This window comes from Zonotrichia albicollis, chromosome 1, assembly GCF_047830755.1.
Source record: "Zonotrichia albicollis isolate bZonAlb1 chromosome 1, bZonAlb1.hap1, whole genome shotgun sequence".
Classification (NCBI taxonomy): Eukaryota; Metazoa; Chordata; class Aves; order Passeriformes; family Passerellidae; genus Zonotrichia; species Zonotrichia albicollis.
In genome coordinates, this window is record NC_133819.1 from 83,084,514 (window position 1) to 83,111,623 (window position 27,110).

General features: G+C 37.2%; 1 protein-coding gene across 7 annotated transcripts in view; it reads left to right on the top strand.

Moving 5' to 3' along the window:
- The window catches only part of SEMA5A (semaphorin 5A), a 323,210-nt gene that overhangs the window by 186,155 nt on the left and 109,945 nt on the right, over nucleotides 1–27,110 (top strand). For all 7 annotated transcript variants that reach the window (XM_005484272.4, XM_005484273.4, XM_026791761.2 and 4 more), the window contains 4 exons: nucleotides 1,082–1,295; nucleotides 14,347–14,632; nucleotides 17,859–17,994; nucleotides 21,301–21,505. In XM_005484272.4, the coding sequence (XP_005484329.2) occupies nucleotides 1,082–1,295; nucleotides 14,347–14,632; nucleotides 17,859–17,994; nucleotides 21,301–21,505 (841 nt within the window). The remainder of the gene's footprint in view (nucleotides 1–1,081; nucleotides 1,296–14,346; nucleotides 14,633–17,858; nucleotides 17,995–21,300; nucleotides 21,506–27,110) is intronic.

Below are 27,110 nucleotides of genomic sequence, written 5' to 3' on the forward strand. Positions count from 1 at the left end.
AGCAGATTAAAAGGCAGAGCGTGTTGAGGCTGAGAGCTGCCTGTTTGGGTATTGATGGGTGAGCTGGTGTGTAAAAGGCTGATTTAGGTGGTGGCAGGCCAAATAGGAGAGCTAACCAATCTCTTTTTGCACTCTTTTCCTCAGCTGTGGGAGGAAAAGTAGCTCCTCTTACGTGCCAATTTTTATGAACCTTATGTGTTTATAAGACTTCTGCCCCTGTCAGGTTTGATTGGCATCAATAAGTTTAGTTATCAAATGTGGTTGGGGTAGCTGCATGCTGTGTTATGTGTAGTTCTGGAGAAATGAGAGTACTTGTATTAGTGATTTGTGACTGGTGAGAATGAGAAATCTTGACTGAGATCTGTCATTTCATGTTCAAAATAAACCTAATTGTAGCATCAGTAATAGTCATAATAAGTATAAAAATGTCACTGTTTGGACTAGGCTGCCTATTTGTTTCAGGAGAGGTGAATCACTTAAATACAAAGAACAGCTGTACTACTAAAAAACTCATTGGCAGATTTATTATATTTAAACTCATTGCACACCTTTATTTTCAAATAGCATATTAACATCATGCTGTGGTTTATGGCTGAGAGTATTTGAGCTACTAAATCAGAGTTGGTTCTGCTGAGTTGGAGAGCTCCTTTTCTTACTCTCATTTTTCATGTGAGTTTTTTTTCATAAAACACATCGATAAAACAAATAATGGATTTTTTTGTTGTTGTCTGTTGTGGTGGATACTGTATTGATTCTGGCTATCAGGTTTGGTTTTATTTTTCATAATAACAGTCTTTGCAGAGGTAACTAATTTTTGAGCCCCTTCTAATGGAAAACATTTAGGCATGGTGGATAATGACTGACATATATGCTTTACTTATCAAAATGGCAAAAGTGAGATCTGGCAACACTACAATAAGACTTTCTAAAGCGACAATTTCATATTGATGTAGAGGTTGGCTATACACAAAAATAAAGTAGATAACAGGTGTGTGTCACAGGATTTTGCTCAGATTGATGCAGTCTGGCTGAAATGATAATTTTCAGGTAATTTTAATCCCTTTTTAAAATTGTTTTACAGTTAAGCAACTTGACAGAGATACATGACCAAATCAGTGGCATGGCTCGTTGTCCCTACAGTCCCCAGCACAATTCCACTGCTCTTCTCACTGCCAGTGGAGAATTATATGCTGCTACAGCCATGGATTTTCCAGGAAGGGATCCTGCTATTTATCGAAGTCTGGGGGCCCTTCCTCCTCTCCGAACTGCCCAGTATAACTCCAAGTGGCTGAATGGTGAGTGCTGATGGACCGTGAGACTCATCTTTTTAACTCATGTTCATCATAATCATGGTACTGAAATCCTGTTCTGAGAATCTGAATATTTTTGGAGTATTGCTTATTTATTTTGCTTTTTTAATATATTATTTTACTGGTATAAGTACTGTGGAATTTAGTTCATATAGCTGAAACTTATAGTTGTGCCTTTAAATGCATGTCATTTTTGCAGACACAGGGATGAGATGCACATACAGTGCTCTTACATGGTAATGCTGAGTCAGCTTTGAGCAGCAGCTTGCATTGAGCATTCTTTTCTGAGTCCCTCAAAAACCTAAGGCAGAAAATAAACAGTTTAGAATGGACTGAATTCTGGCTTTCCCTGCAGGTCCCAGCCTTGACAAGCGGAAAAAGTTCAGCTTTCAAGCTGCTTAGGTGGCAGACTGACATTTTTGACGCTTATTATAGCTAAAGGATAGGGAATAGTTTACAGAACATATCATAAAATTGTGTTTAGCTGTCAATTTTGTTTCATGGATGTTAATCACATGATGAGGGTTTCCAGCTGGGAGAAGCTGCAAACAGGCAGGGATTCCCGAGATGTGACAGACCAAGATGCTGCTTTGTTTATTACAAAGAAAGGAAATAGCTTCTTCTAAAATGAAAAATATTATTAAACATAAAGTGTGAAATTATGTATATTATAGTTTGCCCATGCCCATTCCAGAAGAAAAAAAATAAAAATCATAATGCATGTTACGTGACACAACAGTCACTATTCCTAGTACATTTCATGTTATGATGGGCTGAGTCTCATGTTGGAAGTTAAATACAAATGTAAATCATTCTAGCTTCAGAACATTTGGTCAGCTGCAAGTAACAGATTTTATTTAGAAAATATCTGTTCTCATGTAATGTGAATGCTGAATTGTGGTTTTATGACTGGTTATATTTTATTTGAACAGTGAACCCATCAGAGGTAGCTCACAGAAATTTGTGACCTTTTCTAAAGGCTGGATGATTTTAGAATGTTAATTATCAACAACAAAAAAAGTCCTAAATTGTGTGCAACATAACAATTATGGCAGTGCAAAAGAAGTGAGGGGAACAATGAAGTCATTGTATGTATATCCCTGGTCAGGAACCCTTTGTCCACTCAGCTTGGTATTGGAACTAATTGCTGTGCCATACCTGCGTGCTTTTGTCAATGGGGAAAAAGTCTTCACACAGAATTTGCATCTTAACTGGATATTTTTATGCCAAAGGCATGCTAAAATTCCCTCTAGGTTTCTCTAATTAATCATATTCACTGTATTCACATTTTGTCTATTAAAAGCTTCAGATGTACTTATACATTCTCCGCTAGAGTTCATTCTTCTGACTCAAAACTGTTTATAATTAAGTTACCAGGAAACTGTAGCTTTTATCTTTGAGGAGGAAGAACAAGATGAGTTTCGTAATTGGAGCCAGATAAAGTAAGTCCAATAAAAGCCTGAAAGCAGCCCAGTCAACTGTATTAAAGGGAGGGGTTATTATTTTCTTGGGTATCTAGGAGTGAGGGATTCATCTCCTTGACTCGGGGATTCATCTGCTTTTATGTCAATTTGCGTGCTTTTATGATTCAGTGCCAAGAAGCTGCATTAGTTTTTCAGTACTTGGATTGAAGGGAAGATTTTGCTGCTTTCACTGAGAAAGTAACACAGATCGATAATCCTGCAAGAAAAGTAAGGCATCAACAGGAATGGAAGCTCCCTAGTCAATATCTGTTATGCATCTGTAGCTCACAGTTACTGTAATTCAGCCTCATTTGAGGTGCTCATGTGCATGCATCTGTCAGTATTTCCAATTCTAAGTTTTCCTCAGAAGCACCCTGTTTTTTCTCACTTAGATTTTCTGCTCTGTGAATCATGTTGGACCAAATCAAATCATCTCTGGGGGTGATGGCTGTGCTCTGAAACACAGCTGATTATCTTGTTCTGTGTTTTATTGCTATGCAGTAAAGACGTTGTTGATTTTAGTGGCTTGCACAGCAAATTCGGAGATCTTCAATCCCATCAGTCAGGCAAAAAGGACATGCCTATATGCTGAGGCAGTCTGCTCTTGTTGTTTACTGTACCTTTTGGTGAAGGATCTTGATTTGCAAAGCTCTGAATCTTCATCACAGGAGAAAACTTGTTCCTAATCTTGTCAGAAGGTCTGTAATCACAGGAACAATGATACAGTGTTGGAGGAGAAAATGGAGTTGATGTGTCAGGTGGCTTGGGTGAGATCCTGTATTACCATGATGTGATTTCAGCCTCTGGAATCCCAGATTTCACCAAATAAAATACATTTACGTTGTTGACTGAGTTTCCCATTTGGTCTGGTTCAGCCATATTCACATATTTATTGTCGGATCCTGCCTTCTGCTGGGGGCTTGATAGGCCTGGAAGCAATGCAGATCAGCCAAGTACATAAGTTAGCAGCTATTCACTGAGCATCATTATGATCAGTTGCTTAATGTTAGAAGATTTTTTGAGAAATCAGGGAACTTTCATTTCTGAATTACCATTTTCTTGATGCACTCAAGACTCGGTTATCTGTGGGGACAAAGAGTTTGTTAGTTCAGTTGAAGTATTAATTATTCAGCATATGTCTTAAATTAAGCTGCAGAAGTATGCTGTGAGAACATAACTGAAGGGGAAAAGGTAAATTAATGTGAAGCACAAAGATTTTGAACAGGCACAAATCCAAAAAGTTAGATGGACAGCACAGCAACACTGCCAACATAAAATCCCTATTTCCAACTGGAGCTAGTTATTGTGGAGCCATCTTTGAGGCTCTGTGAACATACTGCTTGTTCACCTGCTAGACAACATGCTTCAGGATTTAACTCCCTGAATTTTGTCTGGTTTGAAAATTTTTGTTGGCAGAAATGACCATTCACCAAATGTTACAGATATCTGCACACTTCCCTAAAGTTTTTCCTGTTTTGGAAAATTTTAGAGCGTGCATGGTCATGTTGTCTGCATTGATGGAGGAAAGAAGCATCTGGTGGTACTGATTGAACTTAGTCTCTTTTAAGATTTACAGTAGTAATTATTCAGCTCTTGAATATCTCTGAATAAGATCAACTGTTCCTTTTTTTAAAAATTATTTCAGAACTTCCCTCTGCTTCTAGGAAAAGAAATTGATGTTCTGTTTATCAATGCTATTTCTGTCTTCCTGGTGCTCCTGTAGAGAACATCAAATGCAGCTGGCCCAAAGGCAGTGAGCAGTTTTTTGACCACAGTTGTAACCATGCAGAAATTCAGCTTGTCTCCATGGTGAGATGCCCCTGAAGCACCGGGCCACTGTAGTAGCACTCACCTTAGTTCAGCAGGGGCTGGGAAGGAATTTATCAAGTGACAATGCAGGGAGAGACAGCCCCTGTTTGATCCTCTTGCCAACCCTGTTGGTACTTTGCACCTAGGTCACTGTTCTCAAAGGGAGCACGATCACCCAGAGGAGTTAAAGAGAGCTGCAAACCAGCTCTCTCCCCATCCAACAGCCCTGCTGGCTGCAGGATAGTAAGCCCCCAAATGTGAAATAGAGAACCAAACTCTCCTTCCCATGATGTCATATTTTGGCCATCACTTCTCCCATGTAAAGGAAAATGGAATGCCTGAAGTTACTCCCATGGAATGTATATATGCACAAACAGATGAAGAAAATGGAAAGACTGCTTGCCAGTAATTTATTCTGTAAGGTGTGCTGTTCTGCTGCCTACCCTCTCTCTCTGAATCCATGTTCAAGTGTTTGTGTGCTTCAGAGAAACAATTTGAGGTGATAGAACACACACTGAGGGCTATGTCTAAAGCAAACATCTCTCCCACTGATTTCTTCTCCTGACCAAAGCAGTCAGCAAGACCCTGAACTTCAGCCAGCTGCTCAGGTCAGTAAAGGGCAACATGTTGCTGGAATGTTCTAAAATGTCCCTTTTAGTGTTTCATAAGAAGAACAGTCTGCCTTACCAGTCTACTTTGGACATTATTAAATGATAAAAAAGAAATTATTCTTTCATTAAGCTGGCATGCTGTCTGTTTCAGTGTCTTTAAGCTGTCAGTATAAAAATGCTTAAATAATATCTGGAGTTGATGTAGTATTCTTCTAATTAGACTTTACTGTAGAGTTGATCTGCAAAATGCAGCAGGGGCAGAATTTGTCACAGTTTTCTCTAGAGAACAGAAGTAAATGTAATAGTTATATTTGCAGTCCACAGTGGCGGTGTGTCCAGATTGGCAATGAAAAGCCTTCAGTGTTTAAATTTAGAAACCTTTTCTGTAGTCCAACATTTACAGTTAGTAAAGGTATTTCTCCTTTCAATACACCTCTTTAAATCACTAAATGTTATCTGATACCTCAGTGTGAAAGTTGGCCTTAGTCTGTAATGTCTGTTTGCTTCCCTCAGCCAATAAAAGGGCAAAACATTACAAAAAAGAAAAGGAAATCCCTGTCTGTTTCATCATGCAAAGAAACATTACTACATTTGGTTTCATAATTTGTTAAATGCTTTTCCTTACAGTTGCATGGTGTCCAATTATCTTGAAATTATTTCAGCTGTTTTTTTTACCCTAGACATGTAAGGGTAGATGCTATTGGAACATATTAAATAAATAAAACCAGTGTTCTAAATGTCACAACATTTCATCAGTGGGCAGATGATAGATGATTAAAATTTAATCCTGGATCAGATGTAGCAATAAAATAAAATAAAATAAAATAAAATAAAATAAAATAAAATAAAATTGAAAAATAAAATAAAATAATCTCTTCCAAATGAGAAGCCTTTTCATCTGAGGAGATGAATATTTGGATTGTTCTGCTTTACTGCTAGACATAATATTATTATTTTTCCTTTTTCTGTCCTAAGCATTTGGTTATTAGATACTCTCAGTAAAGTGGTTCTTCTGAGATCACTTTCTTAAAAACACTAATAAAAAGATTATTAATCCAGAGCAGATACTTTTAATCTTCACAAGTAATAGAGTAAAATTCTTACAAAGGTTGTTTGGCTGGTGGGGTTTAATACAGCTCTGAATCAATGCCTATTATTGTTTGTTAACAGATTTTTATTATAACTTTTGCTACTAGTAGGATGTGTAGAGAGAATTTATGATCTAAGAATAAAAATTAATTCTTTCAATTTTGTTTTTAAGGATTAATGGAAATGGCTATAATAATTCAGTGTTATCCTTTCATTTTTCTGGGTTTTAATGAAAAGCTTTGTAATTACCTAGTGCAAGCTTTTCTTTATTATGTAATATTTCATGTAACTCAAAACCAGTCTGTGCTTGAATGTGCAATGTACTCTTTCAGATAAGAGTCCTGACTGAAAATATGCAAAGCACATTCTGCCAGTTTTGCTTATTTTGCAAGAAAATAAATAATTACATTACTTTGGTTCTGCCACTCATAAGGTTTGTTCTTTTCTTTTGTGTATATCCTAATTTTTGCCAGTATCCTAAAATAGGAGAGAAAATACCTGCTGGTTTTGAAACCTGTCCTTTGGCTTCTTCACTGGAGCAGTTACCAGAGGAAAAATTTGAGCAGTTAAGCTGTGTTTTTTATTTCAAATTCGTACATCTTCTGCTTGATGGCAGTGATAGAGTAGGAGAGCAGTAAGCTAGTGTGAGGTGGAGGTGCCTCCCCTAATTTCTTTTTTCCTGTGCCAGACTAAGTTATTACAAAACACCTTCATAGCATTTCCTTACCTGTTTGAAATGGTAGACAACAAGCCCTACCCATGGAGTTAGGATATTTTTAGTCCTTTTCTACCCTAGATAAAACAGCAAAGGTAGGCAAAACACCTACCATTTATTAAAAACACGAGGAGGTTACTGAGGACAGAGCTTGGTCTTTTGTATCTCATCCAGCCTGCTTATGTCAGGTGCCACTCAGAGAGGCTGAATGAGGAAGGAGGATGCTGCAAGCAGATCATCTGTTCCCAGCTGCAGAGAGGCACAAACAGGAGCGTGGCCCTCATTAATGCACACACTGTGATGCACAGTGACCCAGAGAGAACGAAGGAATTTAGGACTGAAATGCATCTCAGTCAGGGGAAGGTGGAAAATTTCAAATTTCAGGGAACATGAACACATGAAAACCAGCATTTGTCAAAGAAAGGAGGGGACTGAAAGGTTATCTGAATAGGAGGAATAATGTCTTTACTGTGCAAGTAACTGTGCTCTGGAACACATGACCCAGAGAGGTTGTGGAGTTTCATTCACTGGGGATATTCAAGAACAGCCCAGACAGAATCCTGACCAATGTACTTTAGGATGACCTGACTTGAGCAGGGAGGCTGAGTGAGATGACCCTTCTAACCTGACTCATTCTCTGATTCTGTGTGATTCTGTGACAGAAATATTGGAGATAGAGATGGAATTTCAACAGCAGACATATCAAGCCTTAAGGTGAAAGGGGAAGAGAATCATTATGAAATTGGTTTCCTTTTTAATATGAGAAGAAAAAAGGAAAAAAAAAGAAAAAGGAAAAGAGGAGCAGGTTGGAATGGATTGATGCTGTCTGTATTCCAGGCACTCACCAACAAAGCCTCTCTGTCACTCCCCTCCACAGCTGGATGGGGGAGAGAAAATATAACAGAGCGTTCATGAGTTAAGGATGGGAAGCAATCACTCACCAAATGTCATCATGAACTAAACAGGCTCAAATTAGAGATACGAATTGAATTTATTGCTAACAAAATCAGAGGAGGATAATGAAAAGTAAAAGAAAACCTTAAAACCTCCACCTTCCCCACCATGCCTCCCTCCTTCCCAGCTCTACCTCCTACCCCAGTGGCACAGGGAGACAGGGAATGGGGGTTATGGCCAGTTCATCACCCATGGCTTCTCTCTTTGCTCAGGGAGAGGGGTCATTTCCCTGCTGCACCGTGTCTCCCATGGGAGACAGTTCTCCGTGAACTTCCCCAGTGTGAGTCCACCCCACAAGCAACAGTCCTCTCCAAACTGCTGAAATTTTGGTCACTCTTCCACAGGGTGTGGTCTTTCAAGGACAGGCTGCTCCAGCATGGGTTCCTCTTTCCATGGGCCTTCCATGGGGTCACAGCCTCCTCTCAGGTATCCACCTGCTCCAGCATGGGCCTCCTCCACAGGCTGCAGGTGGATTTCTGCATCCCCATGGAACTCCATGGGCTGCAGGGGCACAGCTGTTTCACCACGGTCTTCACTTCCAGCTGGAGGGGAATCTCAGCTCTGGCACCTGGAGCACCTCCTGCCCCTGCCTCTCCGCTGACCTTGGTGTCCACAGGGCTGCTTCTCTCACATTCTTTTACTCCTCTCTTCTGTGGCCACAACTACAACTGCACAATAACTCTTCTTCCTTCTTAAATCTGTAATCACAGAGGCGTTACCACCATTTCTAATTGGCCCAGCCTTGGCCAGTGGCATGTCCATCTGTTGGAACTGCCAGGGATTGGCAGAGCTGGACATGGGGAAAGCTTCTGACAGCTTCTCATGGAAGCCACCCCTGTAGCCCCCTCACCAAAGCTTGGCCATGCAAACCAAATGAACAAGTCTGCAGGGAAAGTAATTTACTTGTCTCCTTCCCTGCAAAACTAGAACAGAGAAAAGAAAAAAAAAATTGGCAGTGAAAAGATTTGGAGAGACATGGGTAAGCTGTCATAATTGGGTTTTCTTTCCATACCAAGACAGCTGGTTGGCAAAATCTCCTTAAAGAACACTAGATTCCTCTGTGTCTGGAATTCTGGATTCAATTTTAAATAACTATCCAAACTTCCGGATCTTTTGCTAGATCCCCATACTCCAAATCTGTAGAGATTTTGAATGAATTAATGAAACCCCTATGTATTTTTCTCACTTACCCCCCTGCCCTTGCATACACGGCTTTGCAAGGTGTCTGTCTACTGAATATAGGTAACAAAATCCACTAAAACTCCAGGTGTGACTTTTGAGGACTTCAGTATTAGATTAGAGTACAGAATGGCGGCTGTGACTAAGTTTGCCACTGGCAAATTTACATCAGCAAAATGATATAATAAATTGCAAAGTATTATGTGATGTAAGAACACTTTACCTTGAAAATGAAGGAGATTTATTTAAAATAAACAACAGGAAATAAAACAAGGAATTTTGTAATACCATATTTGAAAACAATTTTTCAGAAAAGAAATAATTGCATTTCAGAATTTATTAGAGTACATCAGTAAAAAAGTAATAAGTGAGCATCCACTTTTATGATTATGCTGAATTATATTATAAAATCTATCAGCAATATAAGAGAAGATTGGAAAAAAAATGTCTGGGATACCCAGTTTTAGTGTATTTTGCTGTCCTTGCTCTTCCATACCTATAAAATTTTCAATTTAGCAAAAGGAAAAGAATGTAAAAGAAATCATGGAGAGCTAAGGCATTGCAAAGGAAATAATCCAAATAGCTTGGTAGCCAGCTACTCTATGGCAGGTTGGCATTTTTAGCACGCATCATAGATAATTGTGAAACAGAGGAAAAATAGCTATTAATAAACCATTCCCAGCAGTTTCTTACAGAACTTAACATTTTACAGTTCAGCTCCTGAGGATGGATATAGCTGTGATGACCACAAGTTATGTATTACTTTTGAGACATATAATGGTGTAGGAAAATTTTACTCTGTCAATAAAATTTGTCCCTAAACCTTCATGAGCAGTGATGCCTTGATCAGCCTAATGGAAGGTCTGTATTTTTTTTCCCAACAGCTGCAAAGGGCCACAACTAAATGAATATACTTAATGAATATCCAGAGATGGCAGAATGCAACTGCTACTGGACTTTTTGATTATGTTAATAAGATGAAAGGAAATAATAAAGACTGGCACATCTGAAGCTTAAATTCTTTCCATTGCTTTAAGTGTCCCTTTTGAAGAGCATTTCTAGCTGAAATGTGAAGTTTATTCAAAAATCCTCAAATGCATCTTTCTAGAGTTTAATGCTATTAAGCATTTGGCTGAATACAATTATTTGGAAGAAATGGATCTTTAGAGATCAACAGTATGTTGTGATTCATTGATCTAGTGAGGTCAGTGAACAAATTCCAGAGAGATGTCATTCAACATTAGAGCAGTATGTAGACTCCTAAGATTTTGAATATATTATGTATTCATATGTCTTTGTGTGTGTGTCGTATATGGTGTGCATATATACATATATAATATGATCTGTGTCTAAATCAGAAAAAAAAATATTTTAGCTTTCTTTTAACATTTCTGGGGTTAATTTCACTTTGGATTGGGTCTCCAAATGCCTTGCACTTCAGATGTGAGTGGTCACATCTCGCAGGGACAGTCAGTGGAAGTCACAGCTCTTACTTGCTTAGAGTAGGCTTTGGACCTTTAAATCCTTAAGGTTAATTGCTGTTACCTCCTTAAGGAAAGTTAGATCATTTCCTGTCATTTGGTTAACTCTGGGAGCAGTAGCATCCACTGACTATAGAAATTAAGCCATGTTAGATTGCTTCAGAAGTGAAGTTATATGGATTGAAGAGCAGAAGTGTACTTTCTTGCTCTAAGTTCAGACAACAAGAAGAGGCCAAGACTACCTCAGATGCTCTCAAGGAGCTCTTTTAATGCTCCTATTTCCCATTTCTATCCACAGAAAAATTCCTGTACAGTTCCTCTTATCCTTTTACCCCTCAGACTATATCCACACCACTAAATAAAAAAGGCCAAGGAAATAAGCTTATGCATGACACCTTTGGCAGGTGGAAAGGGTGAATAATCTAAAGGGAATCATTGTGTCTTCCTGTTAAGTGCTTTCACATTAATAACAGAGACTGTGTTCCCCAGAAAATGTAGGTTTGTCTCCAACCTTCAGAAATGCAATCACATTATTTCTGATTGAAGCACTATCTTGGCTTCATATAGTTGAGTTGTGTTTTCTGCAGCAACTTAGAAGAGTCTGTGAGGAAGCATCCTTGTTGGGCAGTGCTCACCCTGCTTTATGAAGGAAATGGTAGAAATTCCCAGGATTTGTGCTGAGTGAGCAAACTTCAGAAATAGCAGAGTAGTGTGTTTGCCCAGGGGCAGCACTAACTAGCCACCCAGTGCCTTTGGTGCTTGTTCTTGTGCTCTGTGTATCACTGCTCTGTGATGTACACTGGAGCTATGTTTTGGGTCACATTGACAGTCATTTTCTTGCTTTCCTGATTACACTGGTTCCATTTAATTTGGGAAAGTCTAGTCAGCCTGACATGTCCATAAATTGAGTATATAAAAAACCCTCTAGAGGTCATATACAATATTTGTGACATTATTACAGGTTGGCATTCTCGTACTAGCTGTATCGTGCCACACACCAGAATCCTTGCTCTTGTTATGGTGATCTGATAAATCAGAAATGAGATGTGTTTGCCCTTCCAAGAGCTATTTGCAAAGTCAGCATGAAACAAGAGATTCACTTCATTTGCTGCATTAAAAACTTACATGGTAAAGCTTCCATGTCAAACAAATAGCAGTTCACAGCACAATAGTTGGACTCATAAGAACTGATTTTTCCTAGCTGAGATGTACTTTTTCCTTTGAAGTTTTGAGGTGACCCTGTTCGTTTTTCCCAAAGAGAGAATGAAATAAACAAAGTCTGACATGATAATCTTTCCGTATCCACTGAATTCCCTAAGGTAACTCTGAGATTATTGCATTTAATGCAAATGAAAGAAGTTTTCACAAGTTTCAACAGCAGGTCACAATTTCATTGGTTCATAATCAATAAAGTATAGGTGTTTGCAGTTGTATATATTGTTTCTCAGTTTTGAAACCATGAAATATGAGTACTAGGTATTTTTTATGCATCTATTATGGTTATCAATGCAACTTTAAAATACTGTCTTTTGAAAGGTTGACATGGATATTCAAGAGCTCTAAATACATTCTGAATGCATTTTATATTATTTTTACTCCTATAGTTTGTGAAGTTTGTTTTATTTTTGCAATTCATCATTCCTGATGCTGGATGATTCCAATAGTGGTTTTTTTAACTGTTCAGTGAGATTCTGTCATGCCAATGTAGATATCACTGGGCCTCCAGTGAGACATATCTTCAGGCCTGATGGCGAGGAAGGGCCTCCTTTTTTTAATGCTTGTGCAAAATATTTTTTGTGGGTGGATAAAATTGATTTTGAGTATTTGCACAGTAGGTTTTTGAAGCTATGGAGGACTTTGAAGCAAAATCCCTATTGTAATGAAAGTTTTACGCAGATGCAGAATGAAGATTTAAGGTTGTAGTAGGATTAACATTACTTATAGTTTAGTTCTTTGTATATTGCCAGTGTAATTTTATTTCTTAGCATATATAAGTCCTGTCCAACTATTTTGCCTTTTTCATTCCTTTTTTTAAAGAAACAAATGCACTGATAGTATGCAACTTAGGAAAGCTCAAGACACCAACATGTTCTTAAAATTGTTGTGATCTGCCAGCAAAATACCTGTGCAGCTCTGAATGTGGAAAAATTGTGGTATGTTCCAGACTGCTCTCAAGGAAGCACTTCATAAAATAGAGGGTGAAAGTTACTGGGAGGGGTGAGAGCACTATTGGATCTGCTCAGCTTCATACATCTGAGGCAGCTCATAATCACTGCTGCCAAAAACCTGCCCTGGGAACTCTCAGCACAGCAGATAGAGATGGAAGCAGCACAAGAGGCCACATTAGCTGGGATCTGGTCTGTCTTTGAAAAAGAGTTTTCTGACAGTTTGGACTGCTGTGAGGCAGTGCCAGCTAGCTTGCCTTTCTAGTGCCCCTCCAAAGTTCTGATAGGTTTGAGATATTCCTGTAAAATGCTTACATTGTATTACAGCAGCCTTTTTCTGTACAATAGTGCTGTCAAAAAATGTTAATCTATTAATTTTATTTGAAGTACTTCCTCACAACAGATGTTTCTAGAGCAATTTTTAAATTTGATTTTTCCACTTCAGAATAAAATTTGGAAATGAGAAACAGAAGTTTTCTTGTTTTTCGGAGATATCAGTGTTCTAAAATGGTTCCTTGCACAAGTGGGGCTCTTCTTCACAAATCTATGTATCAAATTTATCTTCCCTTTAACAACTTGTCAAGTTGTCAGCCTCTTCTAAGGTCATGGACTTTCCTCAGTTCTAGTAATCCTTACAGGAAATGGACCACATGTTTATTGTCTTTGGTATCCCACTGTTCCTTTTTTCTTTCCTTTCAAGAAGTATTGCCATCTGTTGTTTTACAGATTTATTTTTACATATTCTCTAATTTGTCCTTCATCACCATCGGGTTTTTGACTGGTTTTTTTTGATTAGTTTTCAATAATTTTTTTAATAAGAAATAAGAAGTCTGTAATGCTCACAAAAGCATTAAGCCAGATAGGGTTGAAATGCAGTTATCTTACAATCACATATTCTTGTGTAGCTCTCTTTTCTTTTAATTACAGCCCCTGAGCACATTTTTACTCACCATCAATTACCACTCGTTATCCTGCTCATCTGGAGTAATGGCATGGTGGCAAAGCAGAAAGAGAGTTAAAAGATAAAGCAATTACATTGTAAGAATTCACCATGTTCTTATGTGAAGAATGAAACCTCCAAGACACTTTTGATGGTGGAATACAGTGAGCTGAGCACAGTTTTGTTCTATAAACACCTAGAGCAAAACCTGTCAGGCCACATGCCATGGTTTGACCCCAGATGGCAGCTCAGCTGGTTTTTGTGCTGGTGGGGTGGTGTGAGAAGGAAAAGGCCTTGGTTCTGTGTAAATGCTGCTCAGCAATAACAAAAACATCCCTGAATTACCAGCATTGTTTCCAGCATAAATCCGAAACACAGTGCCATGCTTGCTACTGTGAAAAGAATTAAAAAATTTACCCAGCCAACCCCAGCACGTCATGATCATGTATGTCATAATTCCAGCTGGACATGAGCTGGTCAATTCAGATGTTGTGGTGCCACATCCCTAAAGGATATTAAAAAGTGTGTTTATCTAAATATAATGCTTGAAGATAAATCCAACTTCCACGTTAGTATGAGTGCATATATCACAAGAAGGCAATGAATGATCTTTCCTTCTGTTATTTTCAGAACCAAATTTTGTGTCATCTTATGATATTGGGAACTTTACGTATTTCTTCTTCCGGGAAAACGCGGTGGAACATGACTGTGGGAAAACAGTTTTCTCTCGTGCTGCTCGGGTGTGCAAAAATGATATTGGTGGCAAGTTTGTGCTGGAGGATACCTGGACTACCTTCATGAAAGCTCGTCTGAACTGCTCTCGCCCTGGAGAAATTCCATTTTACTACAATGAACTTCAGAGTACTTTCTTCCTGCCAGAACTGGACTTGATCTATGGCATTTTTACCACGAATGTGTAAGTAGACTGAATGATGTATTTTATTTTCTTGCTGTTTGTGATGACAAAACCTAGAACTTCTGAGCTACTCTCTTCTGCATATGCCAAGTAAACATCATAAATTTAAACTGTTGTTTTGCCCAATCCACTGTTTTCTGTGAATAAGTATCAGTTCCAAATGTTTCCCACATGAATTGTTGAAAACACGAGAGAAGGAATAAATTCTTATTATTTCCTTAGTGCAGGGAGCCAGTTGTGTTTAAGACTATTCTGCTGTATTCTTCACTTATTGTTAGGAAGTAATTAACTTTTATTTTTATTATTGTAATATGCAAATGATTATGTATTTATGAAATAAATAATTTATAATTGCAATGTGACACAATCATGAATTTGGCATGATGGAATTTGGCCATGTCAGAGAGAACTCGTCTTACCCAAAACAGCACAAGAGGTGCTCTTAGGTATTTTAATATAGTTCTAACATGTCCTTATGTGAATTTGAAGGCCAAACCAAGAATTTAACATAATTTTAAGTAAACCTGTTATATCAATAAGGTAAAATTAAGAAAAAAATGTACAATTTGGTCTTAGAAATCCAAATTTGTTAAATATTAAAAAGTTGGATGAGATAGAAAAAAAGAGACATTTATCTCAGAAATGTCCTTTTTAAATTAAAACATGATGACTGGTTTCAAATGATGCTCAGTGAGAGCAGCCTCTGTGTTATGGCTGTGCAGCCCAATGTTCAGACCACTGGAATAATTTCTGATTTTGAGTTCTGATCCTCCAACCTTCTTCTACTGTCTTGATGTGTAAATCAGTTTTGTCTAGATTTTAAGAGGTCCTTGGGCACTTAAACCATAGGTAACACCCCTGTGTTCAGGGGTGCCTACCTTTAATAAATATCCATTAACCAGTTGGAAGCATTCACAAATTAATGCCAGCAAATTATAATCCCTATGCATTCTAGTCATTGAGCATGAATTTGAGCTCATTTAGGCATCTTCTAGACTGAGGCTCACCCCTGGGCTGGCAGCTCTGTTGTGAGCAAGACTGGTGATGAGATGGTTGCACCAGGCTGTGGCATTCCTAACCCATTACATTGGATGATGAGCTCAGCCTGTTTCTGCAATGGAATAATGTAGGGAATCTAAACACTGTTATGTAAAGAGAAGAGCAGAGACTTACTGGGGATAAGAAAATTTGCTGTTGTTTCAATCGGTACTTTTGATCTTGTTGTTGTTGTTTTCCTAATTAGTTGATATACTAAATGACAGGTATTTGTCAGGTGGCATCCACATACTCGCTTCGACTAGATCTTTCTTGAGAAGTCAAAGTAGCCTGGGCATGTTCCTCCCATGAAAAGTCTTAGCAGAGGAATTTTGCTCTAGAAAATCCATGGGGCTTTGGCCAGGGAAGAGGAATGATGTTCCTCATGCTTCCTGGCTCTCCTGAAAATGGGCTTACTATTGTTAAAACTACCTTTGCCACATGAAAGTAGACAGTATTTTAAACCTTTTCTCTACTTTCTTCTTCCCCTGTGGCCCAATGTTCTGACTGTCCAAGAGAGATGAACTGTCCAAAGAGGAACCAATTATTTATAAAGGTTTGAGGGTACAGTTTTTCAGTTGCTCTGTTTAAATGCCTGCCATCAAATGTTATAACTAAATTTTTAGGTATTTTTTAAATATTTTAGAGCTGAGATTACTTCCCCATGGTGACTCCTGTTCACAGATAGTTTGTGGAACTCCACCTTTCTGGCCTGCAAGTGACCGTGGAGAAACACAAGGGTTTCCTATGACAGGGAACAACACATTCCTTTCTTTTCATGAAACAGCATCAGATATAACTTAATGGCATTCATAATTCTTCAGTCTCAATATCTTCATAATTAAAATTAATTTATTGTACCTTAATGCTTTTTTAGTATACTTCAATATACTTGTGGAGGGAAATATGGAAACATTTCTCTGACAGCCAAACATGCACTTTTTATATGTCATTGACTATCAAGTCCACTATAGCCACTGCTTCATAAAAAGCTGATTTTGTTTCTTTCAAACTATCCAAAAAATCTATAAACATGAGTCTCATGTCCTCATAGGACTTCATGAAATTCAAGAAAATATTGGTACAGTTAATAATATTAGTGAGATGCATTTAGTGATATAAGCAGGCATGTATCAGCTCCAATGATGATTGATTCTGCAGAATTTGTAAGCATGGAACTTCAAGTTTTGGGCTTCCTTTTGGCCTCCTTTGAAATAAGAGAGACAAGCATAAGAAAACAAATTGCTCTTTTGTCCTGATACTTAATCTGTATATCCTAACTCTTTTTTCAGTTGGAGTTTTTTTCCCATCATTATGGAGTTTCTATAGTAGGTTTTCTTAATCCGTGTGTAAATTCCAGGGTAAGCTTAAAAAAAAAAATAGTGGGGAAAAAAAATCAGAGAAGAATGCTGTGGGGATCAGTTGCCAGCAGTTTTAGCTGCAACAGGAAATCTGTGCAATTGACACCTTCATTATCTATTCCATTATCTCAAAATGAGGAAAAGAATAATGCAGCTTTCCATATTAGGAGCTTTCATAGCTTTCAGATTATATTCTTTGCACTATGCAGAATTACTTTATTGTCTTGTACATCACATTTTCAAGGCAAACCCAGGAAATTGTGTGTTTTGTCCAGCTGCCATATATTGATGTTTATTTTTTTAACATGATATCTTGTAAGCAGTCCAAGTTGTTTTCTCTTGATGGGTTTCTGCAACTTGCATTCTTATTGCTGTACAACATCTCTTGGAAGACAGGATTGTTTGTGGACGTGTCCTGTCCAGACATTCCATAGGATCTAGAGACATACCACACATTGAAAAACCTTACTTATGTTATGTAGTCATTTGTTGTATGGAAGAAACTTCATTGGACCCTGAGAATAATATCATCCTGAACTTTGTACCTAGAAAAGAGGTGTCTCATGGTATTAGAACAGCAGCACAAAGTAGGAAGTTCTAAGCTTTTCCCCACACCAGCTTCTTGGTAAGGCTGACAAATATTCTAAATGCAATGACTATGCTAAATCAGCTCATCGTTTATCATTATCTTGAGATATCATCTCCTGGCTGATCATGTCTGCTTCATTAATTACTTGAAGGATTGAAGAGTTATTGCCTTTTTATTTATTTTTCAGCAATTTGACTTCTTAGTGTTATTGCATAGGTTAATGTATTTATTTCTTTTGCAGGAACAGCATAGCAGCCTCAGCAGTGTGTGTTTTCAATCTGAGTGCCATAACTCAGGCCTTTAATGGACCTTTCAAATACCAGGAGAACTCTCGCTCTGCTTGGCTTCCATATCCCAATCCTAACCCTAATTTTCAGGTATGGGTATGTGGGAGAAGGACAATATTTTATGTGAGCTTTCCTCACAGTACTGTATGGTTCATAAATTATAAATCCAGTTTTTCACTATATTTTAGCCTAAGACCTTAAAAAAGCCTAAATTTAAAAAAGTGCTTAGGAGAGTCTCTTATTTCAATGTATTTAATTTTAATTTTATCCTTTCACAAAAATATTTGGGTTGAAAAACAGATGTACTTTGAAGGGTTGGAGAAAAAAAGGCTTAACTTCAATCTTCTGTCAAAATAAAACACTCTGGTTGTCTGTCAAGGTGACATTAACTCCTGTCTGAAGTATGATCAAGCTACTAATCTCTTTTTCATTGTATTTGTGCTATTAGGACTTAAAAAATTGAACAGTGTCTGGCAGAAAAAAGAAAGTGAGAGTGAGGCGGTAAAGGAGGAGTGGTCAGAATTTTATATATTTTTATGTGAAAGGTGGTTCACACTCCCTGAAGAGTGAGATTAAAAGAATTTATGATATGTTCTTCCCCTCATTTGAACTTGTTTGCCTCAGAGAGTGTAATAACGTGCAGCTGTCTGATTGTGTAAAACCAGTTAGTCTAAGGTGGGTCATTTAGAGGAATTCTGCAAAAAGGAAGGGGTATTTCAGTAAGCACACATGCATTGTTTTCATCTTTTTCATAGTCACCATTCCTACCAGGACAATTTTTAATGAGTGTGCTTCTCGCAGGGGGTATGGAAGGAAAAGCAGCATTAATGTTGTGATTAACAACAATAGCTTTTCATCAAGGTGTTTAAGTGTAGTCACCTCTATCCACTTCTCACCCTCACTTAATCTCAATGCAATTACACAAGTTCACTTCTGCTCCTGGGAGAGCCTTCCCTAGCTTGTAAGAGTCATAAGATCTTTGCTAGCATGAGAAAGAATCACCCATTGGGGATGGTAGGTAGTTTTAATTACTTCCTGATCTATGCAAATTAAGGAAAATAAGGCAGAGTTTACAGGCTAGAGCCATGTTACTTTTCCAAGTAGTATGTTTGTCATGAGCCAAGACTCTAAGTATGCCAGAAGCCTGCACAAGCAGGCTATATTATATGCTGCTTTTCACCTTTTGTAGAAATACTTGTATTGTCAAAATAGTGATAGAAAGAGGGTCCAAGAGAGGCTAAATTTTTGAAGGAGAATACCTGAAAAAATGCTTTTATGTAAAAATCCTATCACCTTTCTTACTAGCTAAGCACATCCAATAAAACTTATTAAACTCTCCTTACAAACTTTGCATTAATGTGGTGTTAATTATCGTGAGAGTGGCCCAAACTGAATGGTACTTACAAAGAAAGATGACAGCCTGATGGCTGTGTAAAAACAGTTTAGGTCTCTGCTGTGCTCTTAGTGCCCGTCTCCAAGTCCCAGTCAAGACAGGTGTTGAAATTTATTTCTTAGATGGCCTGCCTGATTTTAATGCAGCTGGTACTTCATCCAATTTACAAGAACAGTGACAACAGTTGTATCATATCTCACTGAGCCACAAACAGCTTTGAAGGCAGAGCTAGTGTTAAAAGCTGTAATGTGGCCCTTTACAGCACAATATTGAAGGCAATTGATGTCAACTGATCTCTAGGTATCTCTAATGTCCAACTTCTCTTCTTTTGCTGATGCTGCTTTTTATTCCCTTGAGTAACTTTCTGCTACATTTCTGGCTCCATAACTGCAGCAGTGATGCATACTAGAAGCTGGTTTAATGCTTAGAGATTTAACCATTTTTTGTGACTTGACTTTGTGACTTTAGAGTACACATCTCACATGGATGAGATATATTCATTGAATGAGTCATTGGTTTCCTTTTGAGAAAGGACTTTTATTTGTTAGAGTAGTTATGATAAAGGATCAGAAGTTCTGTTTAGTCCCAGAAGTTCTGTATAGTCCCAGAAGCAGATTTATCCTCTGAGTATTCACCTACTCAGTAGCAACACAGAGAAGTCTGCAATTTGAAGGAAGACTACTGCTATGTAGATATAGCAATATCAGACATTACATTTCCAATGCTGGTTTTAATTAATTAATTGTTTTCCATTTTAGAATACTATTGGAGTCCCAATTTTGAGGAGCATTACTTTCTTCAGAGATCATTGCTTTTCTCTTTAGACAAGGCAATGTCATATTGTAAGGCCAAGGACCATTTGCATTTTATGTACTCCGGCTATTCGGAATTTTTCCTGCTTGATAGGTCCAGAGAACTTCTTTGGTGTGGTTTATTCTTTTCACTGGTCTGACATACAAAGCAAGTAACTGTTTCCTGCCGTTTGCTAATTTATCATTCTTCGTCATCTGATCTCCCATTATGAAATAATTTGTTTGACTTTTTTAACATTTATGGATTTGGAACAATCACTCAATATTGGATTGAAAATATAGTAATAATAAAAAAAAACCCTGGTATGGTTTTGCTCGCGCTATAATTCATGGCATAGTTTATGACATAGTAAAGCAGAATGAAAATGGTGACTTAGTTATGCCTTTCATTTCACCCAAATATTTGATGTGTTGTGAAGTAGTGCTTTACTTCTGTGATGCATTTATGCCTGAGTAAACATGTAAATGTTTATACATTCCCATGCATTAAGAAGATTTCTCTTTTGTGTCCTCAGTTGAACACAAATATGTTATAATTAACTCCCAGTTATTTTGCTTTGTTTATTTGTGTTTGAAACTTGTCCATGCAGCTTGTGGAATTTTTCCTGTAAGAAAAGAGCACAGTTTTCATATTTAAAATATGGTCAATTTTAAAGAAAAAAAGTCTTTGCTGTGGATAATATTTATATAGACCTCTACACTGTCCATTTTTGCTACTTAAGATGGAGTCCTAAGAAGCTTCTAGAACTACATGTTGTACTGTCACCTGGGATTCCTGTCAGCCCCTGGCTGTGGTAGGGCATGGGGTTTCCTTTGAAAATTTGTTATGTCATTAGCACTGAGGTCTGTGAAAATTATAAAGAAAACTAGTCAGAAAATAATTGTTTTTTGAATGGTAGTTTTTCTCTTTCCTGCCCTTTGAAAATAGAATATAGCAAAATACTTCCATAATCCACTTGTGCTGGTCAGTCTGGTGCTCTTCCATATGGTTTAGAATTAGGGAGCCTCCATAGTATTGCCTCAGGAAAACTGAGCTCCCTGAGTCCCTGGACAGTCTGGTTAGCACCAAAATGGGACCTGAAAGTCAAATTATGAAATATGCTCTTGCTTTTATTTTCTTGTGCTTTAAATCAGAGGGTAAATATTGTTATTGTTGGCTCATAGAGTCATGCTACATTTCTGTCTTTACAGTGTGGCACCATGGACCAGGGTTTGTATGTAAATCTGACTGAGAGAAATCTTCAAGATGCACAAAAATTCTTCCTAATGCATGAAGTTGTTCAACCAGTTATTCCAATTCCTTACTTCATGGAGGACAACAGCCGATTTTCCCATGTGGTTGTGGATGTTGTGCAGGGCAAGGACATGCTTTTCCATATCATCTATCTTGCCACAGGTATGAATCTTCCTTGCTGGGATAACTGCAAAAGTTTACGAGGTCTTTGGGTTTTAATGTTCTGTTAATTACTTATGAAATACGTGTACAGCACCTTGAGCATCGGCTTTTCCTCTTTGACACAATCACCTTTCTTCTACCTTTTCTGAATAGATCAATTTAGCCACTACAATGTCTTTTATGTTATTTTGTGAACTCCAATTCTGGTGTCTGTTCCCTATTCTCTTTGAAGCCGTGAAGCTTGTAAATCAAATCAAGCGTTGGAAATTCTACAAATAGGACTTCTGAAGTTCCACCATCTTTTGTTCCATTTACTTAGTTAAAGGTACAAAGTTAAGGGCTCAAGACAAGATGGTTTAGGACTCTCTGATGAAGAAATAACTTTGTAAATATCAAATGCAACAACTTTCCTTTTCATATATTTTTTAGGATATTTATTATGCAGTTTTATACCCTGCCTCATTGTTTGCCCATTTTTATGTGAGCTTAGCATGAAAAGAAAAACAACCCTCCACCTTGTATTGCCTTCATTAGACCTAATGCCATCTTGGTTCAAAATTTCAATATTTTTAAAAATAATGAGGGAGTTGGAGAACTTTTTTGCAGAACAAAGGCGTCCCCAGCTGAGACTGAAATACTAAATTGGACTAATAAGTTTCAAGCCTCAAGGCATAAAACTTGGATAATTCATAAGTACTTGGGCCTATGCACATTAGTAGGGAATAGTTCATCAAAGCAATGGTTTTTTAATGTTCAGTTGTCTCATTGTGCTCTTTGAAAGCTGGGCAGTAACAGAAAAGTTTTTGAGAGGTTAAAATATGCTTGCATTTGCATTTGACTAGTTCTAGTCAAAACAGCTTTTTGGTTGGTAAATCAGAACATTTTAAGTGAAATCATGCCAATGTTTGTATTGTAGAAACCTCCTGACCAAACCTGAATTACAGATACATGCACTGAATTGATTTTATATGAAGATACTATCACTACATTGTGGGGTATTTACATTATTTACAGTCTTGGAAGCACCAAGAATAATGACTTTTGTCATAATTCTGAATGTCTTTAAGTTTCAGCTTCTCTTGGTGTGTAACCATTTACATTTGAGTCAGCAAGTGAGGATCTAAAATGTTATACTTCATTGTTCATTAATAAATTGTGTTCGGGAGTGATTCCGTGTTCTTTTTATGCTGCTAAAAAATATGTACTGCTCCTATGCTCCTTGTGGTGTATGCTTGCCTTTCACTTTCATTCTTCTCTGTATGTCTGGTTTTGATCATTCATGGAAGCAGGGTACTTATCTTAGCTGGATCTTTAGTCTAAACTCTGCACATGCTTTCCTGTAAGTGGACAGTGTATGTTTTATAAGTGTGAGAAAGCATATGATAAAAGCCCCATTCTATTCTTACAGTTTTCTTGATGTAGTCAATTCTATTTCACATGTATTTCACTGAATCACAGTGATTTTGTTAACATTCCTTCTACCCCAATGGAGTGTAAGTGTTAAGACTTATTTTCTAAGAAGTACTAATACTCACTTTTGGTACAGAAAGTAATTGTACCTTCTTATTGTACTTTCTGCTGCCTCTAAGAAAGCACATTCAACTCTGATGTAAGTTCTGTCAGTATGCAATTTGCACTTAGCAGTGTAAAGCAGGATGGATCCATGCTGTGAGAGATGTACACCACATAACTTTTGTAGTTATAATTAATTCCAATGTTCTCTAAAAATTGTCTTTTAAAATTCACAAAGCTTCAGTGGAAAAGTAGGCATACAGATTAGATTTAATAAAAATTAATGTTCTGCTGTCTTTGTTGTTCAAAGCAAAAATCTCATTTTTTTAAACAGATGACCAATAGTTACGAGAACATTCTTTCTCTCACCTACCCACATCCTGTTTTTAGAATACAAATATTACAGGGGAGAATGACCCTGAAAGTATAAATGTATAATCAAATTTGATTAAACCTTCAATAGATGTAGTATTACTGATGTAGTGTTACTTTAGGAGAGACTGGGAGTAAGCAAACAAATGCATTAATCTGCTGAGTCAACAGTCTTCATTTCCTAAACCTTTGCCAAATCATCATTCTGCTAGGAGATTCTGGTGTGCTAGGGCTTAACAGCTACTGCTTATATAAAAAATATGCTTTGGTACTTTGGAAAAACATCTTAATCTTTCACTGTACTGAATTCTAACACAGAATGAAGGAATATATCAATTCCTGCACATTTTGTGCTGCTGGCTTTAGGCAAGAAGAAATCCCTGGAACAATTTTCCATTGGATGAACTAAAGCATTCATGATGTTCTGAGCTAAAAGACATCTATAACAATACATGAAATGTAGATCAAGCTATAGAAACACTAAATATCCTTAAAACTCTCTAAGTTTGAAAGGCCTCTTTCTTCATAAAAAATTCTAGTCCAATCAATATATCATAGTTTGTTTCCCTCCCTTTTGTCCCTTCTCCCCTATCTTCATATTTCTTTCTTCCATTTTATTTCTTCCCTACACTATAAGTGCCTATGTGTCCCATGGTTAAAAATGTTGCTGTTAGGTTTTTTCAAAATAAGATGCTGCTGCAAGAGCAGGTAGCCTTATTCAGATTACTTTTTCCAAATATAGTTATTTACTCAAATGAATAAGAAAATTATTAGATATAGTGTCTAGTTTGAGGGCATTATAAACATATAATAAACTTGAGAGTTCAGAAAAGGTATACTTGCGCTATCTGGTAAAAAACTTTAAATGCCATCCTTAAAAACTGCTTGGTGAAAAAAATCCCATTTTTCTGTTCTTCAATCCCACTGCACAGAAAATGTCCCCTCTGTATCCTGAGTAGAAGTGGTATATGCCCAGTGGTAGATCTCAGTTATTGGGATTTATAGTAGAGCATTGATGAAAGTGGGTTATGACTGATCTAAAGAGAGTATGAAACCTGAAGCAAGATTTATTGTTGGCTACATAGCATGTATCTAAAGAGTGAATTGTTCACTGAAGTGAGCTACAATTTTTATGCCATAAATCCAGGTTTTATCTGGGGCTTAAAGGTCACTGGAGGACATTACAATAGGTTTCCAAGGAGTTCTAAAAATTTCAGGTAGCAATACCGAGAATAATGACAAAAATAATTCTGATGGAAAAACATACAGCAATTATAATGAACAAGTCGAGAGGCTTCATGAAGAACTTTCAAAAGATTTTTTTGGAAAATGCAGGTAGAATTTTCATACATTTGCCTTTAGAAGCATCGAAACAGGTAGCAAATATCCACAAATGTAACAATTTTTTCTCATTAAGCCCTTAAACTGTAGATTATACAGAAACTAGTCCCAATCTAATAAAGAGATTTGGAATTTTGCTTGAAACTCAGTTTGGGAATGCCATCATAACAGTTTATATTTCTTCTGTTTGTCTTGCTAGATGGGAGTAAACTGATGCAAAGTACTCCCTGATATAATTCCTCTGTGATTTTTGTTACAGTTCCATCTTGTAAATTTTCATTTGTAATCAGTACACTTAATTTTTTTCTAGGAAACAACCCAAGGTCTTAGCAAGAAAAAAAGTTGTGTGTTTCTTACTTAAAAGTCTCTGATGGAATATTGTCATTTTCCTGGCAGACTACAGCTTCTGATCAAAGTGTGCAGCTTTCACAGTTCAATACACATGGTGTCAGAATATATGTAATATCTGTGCAGTTGCCATCCTGAAAGTTATAAGCAAAAATATGTGCTTATATATGTTTCATACATGGTGAAGAGAGCAACAAAGCTTAAGTTGGCTGCTTTTTTCCCAATTTGGTGCTATTCCTGACTGCATTATCTTAAGTGAATTGAGGTTCTTGGAAGTAATCTGTAGGTAATTTCTGTAGAAAGGAGATACAGACATTTCATCTCAGTTAAGAACCACTTTCTTTGTCTAGAAATTGCAATATGAATGCAATAACAATAAGGATCAAAGTAGTTGTTATTCGAGTCAGAAGTCAACTGTGAAAGTAATAGGTAGTCTATTTGCATGTATTTATCCTTTTGAGCTCAAGACCAGAAACAGTGGAATCAGAGTACAGATGGATAATGGGGTATATACACTGAGGCACACAGTTGTCACTTTTTTAAACTATTTTTCTTTTGTTGTTACAGAAAACACAGTTGTTTTGTTTTTTATGCCTTTGCTTGACAAAGGTATAGTGCGCTTTTACAGAGTTGTAAAGAACCCTTGCAGTGGCTTTAAAACTATTTTCCTGTAAGCTGCTGCCTTCTGGCCTTATGCAATGCCATTTCAAGTACCTCGAAGGAAGGATACTCATCAGTTACTTTGATTGGGAAAGCTGGTGCATGTTGGAAGACACCAGTGCTTACAGCAATGTGATGATCTTGAACATTTCAAAAAGTCAAACAGGGAGCCATAAAATTAATAACCTTACTCTCTTCTGCTTTTGCAGTGACACCTATTTCTGATAAAGGAAAACCCTAGCTGAACTCACACTTTGTTTATATTGTTAATCTTTTCAGGAAAAAAAGCTCTGCAAAGTTCTAAAAAAAGATGTAAAAGACTGTATTGTTTTGTCTTGGAAGAGTCTAATGATCACTCTGGGATTTATCCTAGCTTTTCTAAGAAGGCTTGCTGTATATTTCTGCTAGCATGTATTTTTTTGTTTCCCATGTAGAATATTTCTAAAGGCAAAGAAGGATAATGCAAAACTGTGGGTTTTTTCTATGTAATTTAACAAAAGAAATGCTGACTTTTCCCTGTCTTATGTATTGTGTCATCCATACTGGGCTAAGTGGTTTTAAAATGGTACTAAATGAGAGTGGCTACATCTAAAATCAGGGCTACAGAGTTATAAATTATACTGTGGGGCTCCAGAGGATCAAACTGGGCATTTAAAATGTCCAGCAGTACTGATTTCCTTGGCTTTATCACTGTGTATAGAGATGAATCATTCTGCCAGATCCAGTTGATGAGCTTTCTTAATAAATAGATGGCTCTAACTAGAGCTGGTTAAATTATTCATTGACAGCAATTTATATGTGAGAATTGCAGCCCTTTATTTGGTTCACAAATTACACAGCACTTATTTGTAGTCATTTTTTGTTATTATAATCAACCCATAAATAGGTCATGATTTTGATTAGTTTGTTGCTGCTATTTGCTCATAGAGTTTGTTCATATTTTAGTTATCAGGTTCATGAATTGTCTGCTGCAAGTAGATGGTGTTCTGTTTCCTCGAGGGACAAATTTAAGTAGGAGAAGCCCTTTTTTCTGTCCACAAATTATCATTATGTCTTTATAATTGCCCAGCTCTGTCAGATAAAGACTATAAATAAATGTCCAAAGAACATACATTGTGTGCACTTCTGTGCTGCCACTGGAAATCAGAATTGCTACAGGAAGAAGCTGCTGTCTGAAGAACAGCTGTCTCTGCTTGCATGGGAGTGAGATTAATGTGTGGGCCAGGGAGGGAAACAGATTGTAAAGAGCTGGAGACAAAGTCTCAACCTTCCATTAAAAAAGAACATCTCCTCTTTGTCATGCTGAGGACAAAGTGATGCTGAGCTTTCAAATCCTGTTTGACTACTTTATAAACTTAGAATGGCCAAGTAG